The sequence below is a fragment of the Lissotriton vulgaris genome, chromosome 12, assembly GCF_964263255.1.
Source record: "Lissotriton vulgaris chromosome 12, aLisVul1.2, whole genome shotgun sequence".
Classification (NCBI taxonomy): Eukaryota; Metazoa; Chordata; class Amphibia; order Caudata; family Salamandridae; genus Lissotriton; species Lissotriton vulgaris.
Genome location: NC_141700.1, coordinates 202,030,632 through 202,042,645, shown reverse-complemented (window position 1 = coordinate 202,042,645; position 12,014 = coordinate 202,030,632). Strand labels below are relative to the sequence as shown.

Sequence of the window (12,014 nt, the reverse complement as noted above, 5' to 3'; positions counted from 1 at the left end):
CTCTCTTGCCTGTTTCTGCACTTCTCTTGTATCTTTGTGCACATCCTATGCCAGTTTCTGCACCTCTGTTGCTTCTTCCTGCACTCCTCTAGCCTCTTTCTACATTTCTGTTGCTTCTTTCTGCACTCTTGCCTCTTTTTTGAATTTCTTTTGCTTTTATCTGCACCTCTCTTGCTTGTTTCTTCACCCATATTGCCCTTTTCTGCACTTGTCTTCCCTATTTGTGCACCGTTCTTGTCTCTTTGTGCACCTCTCTTGTCATTTTCTGTACCTGTCTTGCCTCTTTCTGCACTTCTGTTGCTTCTTTGTGCACCTCCGTTGCTTCTTTCTGCACCTCTCTTGCCTTTTTCTGTACCTCTGTTGCCTCTTTCTGTACCATACTTGCTTCTTTCTGTACCCCTCTTGCATCTTTCTGCACCCTTCTTCCCTCTTTTTGCACCTCTCTTCCCTTTTTTGCATCCCTGTTCTCTCTTACTGCACCTCTGTTGCCTGTTTCTGCACTTTGTTGCTTTTTTCTGGACTTCTCTTGCTTCTTTCTGCACCTCTTATAATTCTTCCAGCACCCCTGTTGCTTCTTTCTGCACTTGTCTTCCCTCTTTCTGCACCTCTCGCCTCTTTGTGCACCCCTCTTGCCTGTTTCTGCACCTCTCTTGTATCTTTGTGCACATCCTATGCCAGTTTATGCACCTCTGTTGCTTCTTCCTGCACTCCTCTTGCCTCTTTCTACATTTCTGTTGCTTCTTTCTGCACTATTGCCTCTTTTTTGAATTTCTCTTGCTTTTATCTGCACCTCTCTTGCTTGTTTCTTCACCCATGTTGCCCTTTTCTGCACTTGTCTTCCCTATTTGTGCACCGTTCTTGTCTCTTTGTGCACCTCTCTTGTCATTTTCTGTACCTGTCTTGCCTCTTTCTGCACTTCTGTTGCTTCTTTGTGCACCTCCGTTGCTTCTTTCTGCACCTCTCTTGCCTTTTTCTGTACCTCTGTTGCCTCTTTCTGTACCTCACTTGCTTCTTTCTGTACCCCTCTTGCATCTTTCTGCACCCTTCTTCCCTCTTTTTGCACCTCTATTCCCTTTTTTTGCATCCCTGTTCCCTCTTACTGCACCTCTGTTGCCTGTTTCTGCACCTTGTTGCTTTTTTCTGGACTTCTCTTGCTTCTTTCTGTACCTCTTATAATTCTTCCAGCACCCCTGTTGCTTCTTTCTGCACTTGTCTTCCCTCTTTCTGCACCTCTCGCCTATTTGTGCACCTCTCTTGCCTGTTTCTGCACCTCTCTTGTATCTTTGTGCACATCCTAGGCCAGTTTCTGCACCTCTGTTGCTTATTCCTGCACTCCTCTTGCCTCTTTCTACATTTCTGTTGCTTCTTTCTGCACTATTGCCTCTTTTTTGAATTTCTCTTGCTTTTATCTGCACCTCTCTTGCTTGTTTCTTCACCCATGTTGCCCTTTTCTGCACTTGTCTTCCCTATTTGTGCACCGTTCTTGTCTCTTTGTGCACCTCTCTTGTCATTTTCTGTACCTGTCTTGCCTCTTTCTGCACTTCTGTTGCTTCTTTGTGCACCTCCGTTGCTTCTTTCTGCACCTCTCTTGCCTTTTTCTGTACCTCTGTTGCCTCTTTCTGTACCTCACTTGCTTCTTTCTGTACCCCTCTTGCATCTTTCTGCACCCTTCTTCCCTCTTTTTGCACCTCTATTCCCTTTTTTTGCATCCCTGTTCCCTCTTACTGCACCTCTGTTGCCTGTTTCTGCACCTTGTTGCTTTTTTCTGGACTTCTCTTGCTTCTTTCTGTACCTCTTATAATTCTTCCAGCACCCCTGTTGCTTCTTTCTGCACTTGTCTTCCCTCTTTCTGCACCTCTCGCCTATTTGTGCACCTCTCTTGCCTGTTTCTGCACCTCTCTTGTATCTTTGTGCACATCCTAGGCCAGTTTCTGCACCTCTGTTGCTTATTCCTGCACTCCTCTTGCCTCTTTCTACATTTCTGTTGCTTCTTTCTGCACTCTTGCCTGTACTTTGAATTTCTCTTGCTTTTATCTGCACCTCTCTTGCTTGTTTCCTCAACCATGTTGCCCTTTTCTGCACTTGTCGTCCCTATTTGTGCACCGTTCTTGTCTCTTTGTGCACCTCTCTTGTCATTTTCTGTACCTGTCTTGCCTCTTTCTGCACTTCTGTTGCTTCTTTGTGCACCTCCGTTGCTTCTTTCTGCACCTCTCTTGCCTTTTTCTGTACCTCTGTTGCCTCTTTCTGTACCTCACTTGCTTCTTTCTGTACCCCTCTTGCATCTTTCTGCACCCTTCTTCCCTCTTTTTGCACCTCTCTTCCCTTTTTTGCATCCGTGTTCCCTCTTACTGCACCTCTGGTACTTCTTTCTGCACCTCTTTTGCTTCTTTCTCTAACCCTCTTACTTTTTTCTGCCCTTTTGTTACTTCTTTCTGCAGTTATCTTTCTTCTTTCGGCACCTCTCTTGCCTCTTTCTGCACCTCACCTGCCTCTTTCTGTTCTCTTGCTTCTTTCTACACCCTTTTTGCTTCTTTCAGCAATTCTCTTGCCTCATTCTGTACTTCTCTTGCCTGTTTTTACACCCCTCTTTTCTCTTTCTGCTCCTCTCTTGCCTCTTTCTGCAGTTCTCTTTCCTCCTTCTGCACATCTGTTGCTTCTTTGTACTACCCTTGCCTCTTTCTGCACACCTCCTGCCTCTTTCTGCATCTCACTTGCCTCTATCTCACCTCTCTTGCCTCTTTCTACAGTTATATTGCCTCTTTCTGCATCTCTCTTATTTCTTTCTGCAACTCTCTCGTCTCTTTCTACACTTCTCTTGCCTGTTTCTGCACCTCTCTTGCCTCTTTATGCACCTCTCTTATCTCATTCTGCACCTTTACTTACTTCTTTCTGCACCCCTCTTCACTCTTTCTGTACCTCTCATGCCTCTTTTGTACCCTTTTCCCTCTTTCTGGACCTCTACTGCCTGTTCATGCCTCTTTCTACAACTCTGTTGCTTCTTTTTGCACTTCTTTTGCTTCTTTCTGCACCTCTCTTCCTTCTTTCTGCACCCCTCTTGCCTCTTTCTGCACCCTTCTACCCTCTATGTTCACCTCTCTTGCCTCTTTATGTACCTCCCTTGCTTTATTCTGCAGTGCTCTTACCTCTTTCTGTACCCCTCTTGTTTCTTTCTGCACCCCGATTGCTTCTTCCTGCACCCCTCTTCCCTCTTTCTGTAACACCTTTGCCTGTTTCTGCAGCTCTCTTGCCTCTTTCTGCATTTCTCTTTCCTCCTTCTTCACCTCTGTTGCTTCTTTCTGTACTTCACTTGCCTCTTTCTGCATCTCTCTTGCCTCTTTCTGCACCCGTTCCCTCTTTCCGCCCTCTGCTGCCCGTTTCTTCACCTTGGTTGGTTCTTTCTGCACTGCTATTGCTTCTTTCTGCACCCCTCTTGCTTCTTTCTATACCCCTCTTGCTTCTTTCTGTATCCCTCTTCCCTCTTTCTGCACCTTTTTTGCCTTTTTCTGCAAATCTCTTGCAGCTTTCTGCATTTCTCTTGCTTCCTTCTTCACCCCTATTGCTTCTTCCTGCAACCCTCCTGCCTTTTTCTGCACCTCTGTTACTTCTTTCTACAAATCTCTTGCAGCTTTGTACACTTCTCCTGCTTCTATCTACACCTCTGTTGCTCTTTCAGCATTCTCTTGCCTCATTCTGTACTTCTCTTGCCTGTTTCTGCACCCCTCTTTCTGTACCCCTCTTGCCTCTTTCTGCATTCTCTTGCCTCCTTCTGCATCTTTGTTGCTTCTTTCTGTACTTCTCTTGCATCTTTCTGCACACCTCTTGCCTTTTTCTGCAGCTATCTTGCCTCTCCTCTCTTGTTTCTTTTTGCAACTCTCTTATCTCTTTCTGCACTTCTCTTGCCTGTTTCTGCACCTCTCTTGCCTCTTTTTGCACCTATCTTACCTCTTTCTGCACCTCACGTGCTCTCTTGCTTCTTTCTGTACCCCCTGCCTCTTTCTCTACCCCTTCCCCTTTTCTGCACCTCTATTGCCTCTTTCTGCACCTCTGTTCCTTCTTTCTGCACTTCTTGTTTCTTTCTGTACATCTCTTGCTTCTTTTTGCATCCCTCTTGCCTCTTTCTGTACCCCTCTTCCGTCTTTTGGCACCTCTCTTGCCTCTTTCTGCACCTCCATTCCCTCTTTCTGGATCCCCTACCTCTTTCTGCACCTCTGTTCCTTCTTTCTGCACTTCTTTTTTTCTGCATCGCTGGCACAATGACCGCGTTTTGCAGTGAAGTCACAGACTGCACCTCACAAGAGTCCCTTGCATACCTTGGTCGTGGCAGTCAAAAGGCTTTCCACTCCCATGGATCTCCTCCAGTTTCATACCAATGATGCCTTTGACAACTTGTAGGGTGGGTCCTCCATCCGTGCCACTGGTAAGCACGTAATACATCCTAAAATGATCACTTCATTACAAAGTAACCGGAGGACACAGCAAGGACGTTAGTAAAGTCCGCTTATTGGAAGCAGGTGTGGCAGGACGAGTTTCTGCGTAGTTTTGCCCTTCTCAAATGCCTTGAATGTTGGGTATTTGCCTCCTCCCTCTTTTTTCCTGTATAGGTGAGCAAATTGCAGTGTTATTTAGTCATTGGGTGACTGACTAGGTTTGTGAGAATCTCAGTTTTCTTTGGCCCAGGGGGTCCTTGTGGGACCCCCTAAGCAGGCCTAGTGGCTCAGGGTGTTTTTACCCTGCCCCCTTTTCACGTTTTGCGCATTTATTTTACTGGTTTCTTGTGCCTCGGTTCTACCTCGGGGTAACTGGGCTATTAGGTTCACTGAGAATGTTGGCTGCACTAGTGACCTCAGGTGTGGATGGGACCTCTAGCAGTTCCTCCCTAGGAATGGCATTGGCTCTGTCAATGGATTTCGGTATGACAGCCGCTGAGTAACCTTGTGCAATGAATCTCTTAGCTGCTTCCCCCTGGCACTCACCGCGATCTTCATAGGTGATGCAAATTCTGGCTAAATGTAACATTTCCCCATTGGAAATGCTGGTTATGAGGTGCCTAGGGTGAAAGATGGAGGCGTGCAGTGTAGAGTTTTGTGCAGTAAGCTTCCGATGGAGCTCAGAATGCAAAGAGCCATTGACGATGTACAGATTGACATCTTGAAATTCTGCAGAGATGGCACTAATGTTTAGATTAAATTCCAAATTGAGATCATTGTCATTGATCTCATTAATGAAAATTCTAGCACTGTTAACATCACCTCACCAAATCAAAAAGACATTGTCTATGTAGCGTAGCCAAGACACAATGTTGTTGTTGAAAGCTGTCAGGTGCTTGTAAACATGCATAGCTGGGCGAGAAGCAGGCTCCCATGGCCACACCCCTCAGTTGCAGGTATACCTTCCTGTTGAACATGAAAAAATTATGTGTGAGACACCAATCATATATATATATACACATACCCAGGAGACAGAAAATAACCAATCACTTACTGCACGTGACAGCAATAGCAACCCTCTTTATTGACGTTATAATAAAAATAGATGTAATTTGATTTACCAGTCTAGCTATAGCGAAATCTTCTTGTTACATCCGATACCACAATAATTATAACTGTCATCTTTAAAAAGTTGTCTTTTAGCATCTTTGTTTTGAAGGATAAACAATCCAATTTATTTGTTGGCTTGTCTTTTTCATTATCAATTAAGCAATATTCTCCAAGCTAAAATATAGGAGACAGCACAGCAACAAAAGTGCACCACGGATTTGAATAGCCATTCACAACAAATCTAAATTTCTAAGAGGGCAGTCATTGATCCGTGTCTGTTGGGTACACAGAACTCTTTTTGTTGGCAATAAACGTGTTTATCAATGTCTGCGTCTATCACTTTGTATTATAAACTATGCCAAAGTTAAGCTTTTAACTCCATTAGACAGTTTTACAATGTTTCTCAAAGGATTACTTAAAGTGTACTGCATTATGTAAGGTTCTCCTAACCTTATATCGAGTAGATTACAGTGAAGTCCTTTTTGTAGGTTTTCCATTGATCGGCATACCGACCTCGAAAGGCAGTTCAACGTCAATGCAGAAGATGGAAAAATCACTTTGGCAACACCGCTGGACAGAGAATCTAATGTTTGGCACAACATAACAATCATGGCTACAGAAACTAGTAAGTTTGCATGATTTCTTCTTATTAATTCGGGGGTGTAGAAATTGTGGGTGTGTGTGCTTTCATTATGTACAAAAAGCGTTTTAAAATGTACTGCCAAAAATAATGTGGCACATTATAAACAGATTTAGAAATCATAATGGAGGCAGTTTTTACAAAGCTTTTCTTCCTCCTGCCTTCTACATTTCTCTCCTGTTTTCATTTGTCTTGTCCTGGATGTTGGCCAGAACTCTCTGAACAGTTTAATGCAAATGCAGGTCTTAGTTTGAAAATGTCATCCAATACAGAAATGTATTATTTTGCATTTATTTTCCACCTCTAGTCAAGTGTAAGCCAAAAAAACAGCACATAGACAGATTTATCGACATTACACTGACATAAAAGTTTGGGGCATCACAAGTATTTCCTCTGATAGAATAAAAGAACAATGCTCTGAAATGTTTCTCTTAACAGTAAATGCAACATCAAAGGTGTTAACGTTCAAGACAAATTGTAAAGCATGATTTTGAGGCAAACAAATCAAAACAAAGTTTACGTTTCAGTGTTATTCAATCACATTGAGACTGAACATAGATTAATCAAATAGAAGAAGACCATTGAACATTAGATACATTATTGGCAATATTACAATGCCCAGGAGAAGGGGGGGGGAGGTTGTGATTAGGTGAGGTAGTGGGTTTGGAAAAGAGTGCAAATCACATGTAATGCAAACACATATTAGTGATGTGCCAAAAGACATTAATCAAAACAACATACAAGTAGAAGTACATTGAATCTGTACTGGATCACCTACAATGGAGGTCATGCTTGTCAAGACGGTCCCCTGATTATTTTGGGAATTTGAAGCTTGCTGACAGATTTGTTCCTCAGCTCACCGGTTCCTGTGATCCACTCAGACAATAGTTGCTTCTATGCAGTTTTTGAGTGTATTCTCACTTCTCTCATGTAATGAGCCTCCGCCGCCATGTCTGTTCCCAACATTGATTTGGGAGGAGCCTTTTCTTCCCCACTCACGGTGCCCGCAACCCCACTCACCCGCTCCCTGTCCTGAGGAAGACCCCAACTGTAAGGCTCTTGAGGTGGCCTACGTCTCCAAGGGGGTCGAAACGTCGACAACTGTCCAATGCCAGTCTTACCTACAGTACTTGAATTACTGAGCTACTATATGTTACATGGCATACCAGTACAGATTCCATGTACCTCTACTTGTATGTTGTTTTTGATTCATGTCCTTTGCCACATCACTAATATGTGCTTGCATTACATGTGATTTGCACTCTTTTCCAAACCCAATACCGCACCTAAATCACAACCTTCCGCCTCCCCTTCTCCTGAGCACTGTAATATTGCCAATGATGTATCTAATGTTCAATGGTCTTCTTCCATTTGATTAATAATCTATGATCAGTCTCAGTGTGATTAAATAACACTGAAACTTAAACTTTGTTTTGATTTGTTTGTCTCAAAAACATGCTTTACAATTTGCCTTGAACGTTAACACCTTTGATGTTGCATTTACCGGGACCACCCTTTTATATATTGTTTGATTCCGGGTTTACCCTTTTGTGTAACCTAGAGATGTCTTAACAACCGATGAGTGCTCTAGTAGGTAATTTTCTCTAATGTATCTTTTTTCAATACATGAGAATATCCCAATTGCTGCATTGAAAAATTGCATATAGTTGAAAGTCTGAACTAATTGTTCCAAATTGTCACTGGAAGTAGATGCCATAGATAAGGAAAGTGACTATACATGCCAAATAAGGCAAGCAGATTAAGTGATACTTTTATATGGATACCCAGAATTAGTGGACTGGTAATTGCATTTTCTTCTTCATTATTATTGTAAAAGATTTATGCTATGATCAAGTCAAGGTCGCTCTGTGCACACAACATTTATAATAAACAAAGTTGCAACCTCCATAGTATATAAAAAGGAATCAATGGAAACAAACTTGGAATCATGCCAATATTTAGATAAACATACCAATAAAATACTTACATTTACTGATAATAGTGTAAAACCACAAAATCATTGATTAGAAAGGATTGAAATGCAGTTAGTTGTGTCCAAGTGAATGCTAAGATGATTTCCTATCTGACATTTTTCTAACTCTTCTCTGGATTAGCAGATCATTTGAATGATGGTCTTTTGAACAATATTGTTTAGGAAAATGTCTTGAAGAGTAGGTAGCTTGATTTTGGTCTCCCGTTTTGGATCCAGGACATTGTAGAGCTTGCTTGATGTGCTCGTATTCAGTGGTTCCATGGTTTAGTCACTTTAAATATGTTAACTGGGTCAAAATCAGATTGTGGTTGAAGTGTGTAAACCCTGTTTTCGAGAAGCATTGTGCACAATACTTTGAGTATTAAACATGACCAATAAGGCCACAGGAAGTATGAAGGTCCTTTAAGGTTTCTTTAATTCGTTCATCTGTATGCTGGTTAATTTACATCTGAACCTCCCTAGCCTTGAAATCTCTTCATTCTATGTACAAGATTCATGGCAATGCTAATGAGCACTGCATTATAGCAAGAAAGCCATGTCTTCACTAGATCTCTACCCATCTTTATCCTGTGTGCATCCAGCAAATAAAATGTCTTACAAAAATGTTTAGTTCAACTTGACTATTATAAGAGAACAATGTCATATACAATCAGATATATTTGCTCCCAACTTAGTGATGAACTCTTAACCACTTCCAGTGACATTCCTCATCATACGGTCCCTCGTCTATCACTAGGAAGTATCCTGATTTGGCCCTATTGATCTGGCAATGTATCCTTGACAGCAGCAGTAATGATATAGTGAATTGGTTATGTATGTAACATGATCAGTTAACGTTTGTAAACAATAAGAGGTGTACAGAGTTCCCCCAGGAGAGCTCTAGAAAATTAGCTCAACCAGTAATTCTCTCTCACTCAATCTAGACAAAGGGTGAAGTGAGGGTCTCAAGTGTGCGGTGTAGACCCATATTCCAGAATGTAAAGGTACCTCACACAGGCTACCGACAGGACTACAGCTGTAGCCCCAGTCGATAGTCGTCCAGCCTCATCATCGGTACCCTGCTCCTTCGGCAGGCTGGCGGTGCAATGCCCGTCGGGCAGCGATGGAAGCTGCACTTTTGATGGAGATCTTTTATTCTGGGCCAGCGGGTGTGTGTGTGTGAGGGGCCTAAGGGAGTGTAATAGTGAGCGTGGTAGTGAAGTTAAAAGAAGTCAGGGAAGTCCTGTTGGTGAATATTTTAATAGTCAGGCTTCCTGCTTCATTAAAAAGGTATAGGGGTACTAAGGGGTGGTAGGTAATGGAACCAACCCTTACTCGACCCTTAAAGTGCAAGAAATGGTCAACGTTAACGTTTGTGTAAGGGTGGGCTATCATTCTACTAATAGATGTATTTATGCTTCCCTAACCACACAATTTAAAAAAACAGGCGGGAAGATTCTTTAGCCTTGTTTATCAAGGGTGGTAACATGTTTTAGCATCTGTCATGGTTTTACAGTTTCATCATGCCTGGCTATTTATGTTAAATTCAAACAATGCAGTGAGCAAGAGGGTCTCTTGTTGAGGTGTGCAACAACTGTTCCAGCAGAAAACTAAATGGTTTACTCACAGTTGACACACAATGTGCAGTAATGATTTTCGTTTCATAAATAGCGGCTCTCCAAAAAATTGGTTAGTGCCTAGGAAAAATAGTTTCCTCCTAGTTTCAGTATGTTGCAACAATTATAGAAGTCTCTTTTATCCTAAATATTTTTAATGACTCTAGAATTTTTTTTTGAAGGGGATATCATATTGAGGAGAACCCTTTAGTCAGAATAAATTATCTATTTATGCAGTGATCATCTTGTTGTGGATTACTGTTCTCTTGCCTATGATGTGGTTGTGACTAGACATATTGCACAGTTGGCTTCAATACATAGCATGGAATTTTAGAAAGTAATTGTATTGTCTCTTATTCAGATGGTTAGCATCTGCAAAATCAGTAATACTAAATTCAGAATGCCCCTCATTAACCAAACAAATGCTTTCTTAGTTTTTCAAGATGTCCCGAGGCAATATGAGTGACAAATTACACACTTATTATGCAGAAGTAGAGCAGTGTAATATGTTGGTCAGAGCAGGACCCTTGTTTGAAGAACGATTGAATTTTAGCTGGTCCAACACAGAGGGCCATTGAAGATGTTCAGATGTTTTCTCTGCATTAACAGAGGCCAGGTGCCATAGGAATTGCTGCTTTTCTGCCACACTGTCAACAAAACAATCTAGAAATTGTTGCTACTGATCTACCCTTGATAAATCTATTCTGATTAATCACACTTGATAAATAAAGGGAATAGGCTGTTACCAGTCTCATAGACATAATCCCTGTATAGATGTTCTATTCTGTATTGATAAAACATACGGGATTGAATCTAGAAATTAAGGTTGGATCTCCTATTTGTTTGGGAACTATCATGGGTTCCACAACAGTGACTTGACGAATACCAAAATACTTTGATGGAGGTCATAACGCTCTGGTGTTAGTGACGCCCAAAAATAGCTATGAAATTCCATTTGGAGTTAATCTAAGCTAGGATATTTGTCCTTTTTGGAGTTATGAATTGCTTTGTTAATTTCATCGGCATTTAGAGAGATTTTTAAGGTAGATATATTTATTTCATTATCATGAGCGATCCTAATTATAATGTCTTAGATCTGGCTTTAATATATAGAATTGTACAAGAGAGACAGGCAAACACACTAAAACATATTTATCACAGTAGCTCAATGTGTCTTTTTCATCTTTAACTTATTTGAATTTGTCCCATTAATTTATTAATTGGTGTTAAAACTGGCTATTTCTGGTAGGCTAAGGCTGACGCCAAAGCCAGGCAGAAACCACCAATCTAGTCAGGGCAAGGAAGTCACACGCCAAGATAACCCCTGCTCACCCCCTTGGTAGCTTGGCACGAGCAGTCTAGGCTAAACTCGGAGGCAATGTGTAAAGCATTTGCGTCAGCGCACAATAGCAACAACATACTAGGTACACCACAAAAGAGAATCCACACAAGGTTATTATAAAAATACCTTTTGTATTGTAAAAGCACATCAGATAAAATCACACATATACATGGTGCCAATTGGCACGGGCAATATTCACATGGGATTATTCACAAAACAGGGCCACAAGGGCCACTGTCACAATCAGCACTTTAGTAGTAATGAAATACTATCAGAACTTAGACTAAAAGAGTATAAAATCACTGTAGCACAAAGTAACAGTTATGAATCACATCCAGTAACTACTGGGAACAGGTAAGTACACACTACGCAACCCTAAACCCCTTAGGAGCATGTCACGCAGGGAACCAGGACCTCACTAGGACCCCCTGTATTAAAAAGGACAACCACCTAAGGATAAAATCCACTTAGGGGTATAAATCAGAACACATTACCCATGATGCATGAATATACATTCAGAGGAGTAGCAAAGAAAGAAAACACATGATGTATAGACCTACACATTCAGCGGTGTTAAGGACAGAGCACATGATGTAATCACAATACATTCAGGGGTGCAGCGCAAGAAGACACATGATGACTAAACATTCAGAGGTGCAGCGCATGAAAAGAAAGACACATAATGCATCAAACATTCAGAGGTGTCAAGAGTAAAGCAATAGCGCAAAAATCACATGAAGCCTAAAAACCTTCAGAGGTGCAGGAATAACACATGATGCAAAAGATCACATTCAGAGGTGCAATAACCATACCATTGCACAAACTCACATAAGCCACCACCTGTGGCAGTCCCTAGGCCAATGGCCTTGTTGGGGCTCAGACGCCCTGAGTCTCAGTGTCAGGGTGC

General features: G+C 41.8%; 1 protein-coding gene across 1 annotated transcript in view; it reads left to right on the top strand.

Annotated features, from left to right (window-relative positions):
* Positions 1 to 12,014, top strand: part of CDH8 (cadherin 8) — an 812,369-nt gene that overhangs the window by 585,842 nt on the left and 214,513 nt on the right. Inside the window, exon 7 of the mRNA XM_086947716.1 lies at positions 6,026 to 6,162. Coding sequence (XP_086803842.1) covers positions 6,026 to 6,162 — 137 coding nt within the window. The remainder of the gene's footprint in view (positions 1 to 6,025; positions 6,163 to 12,014) is intronic.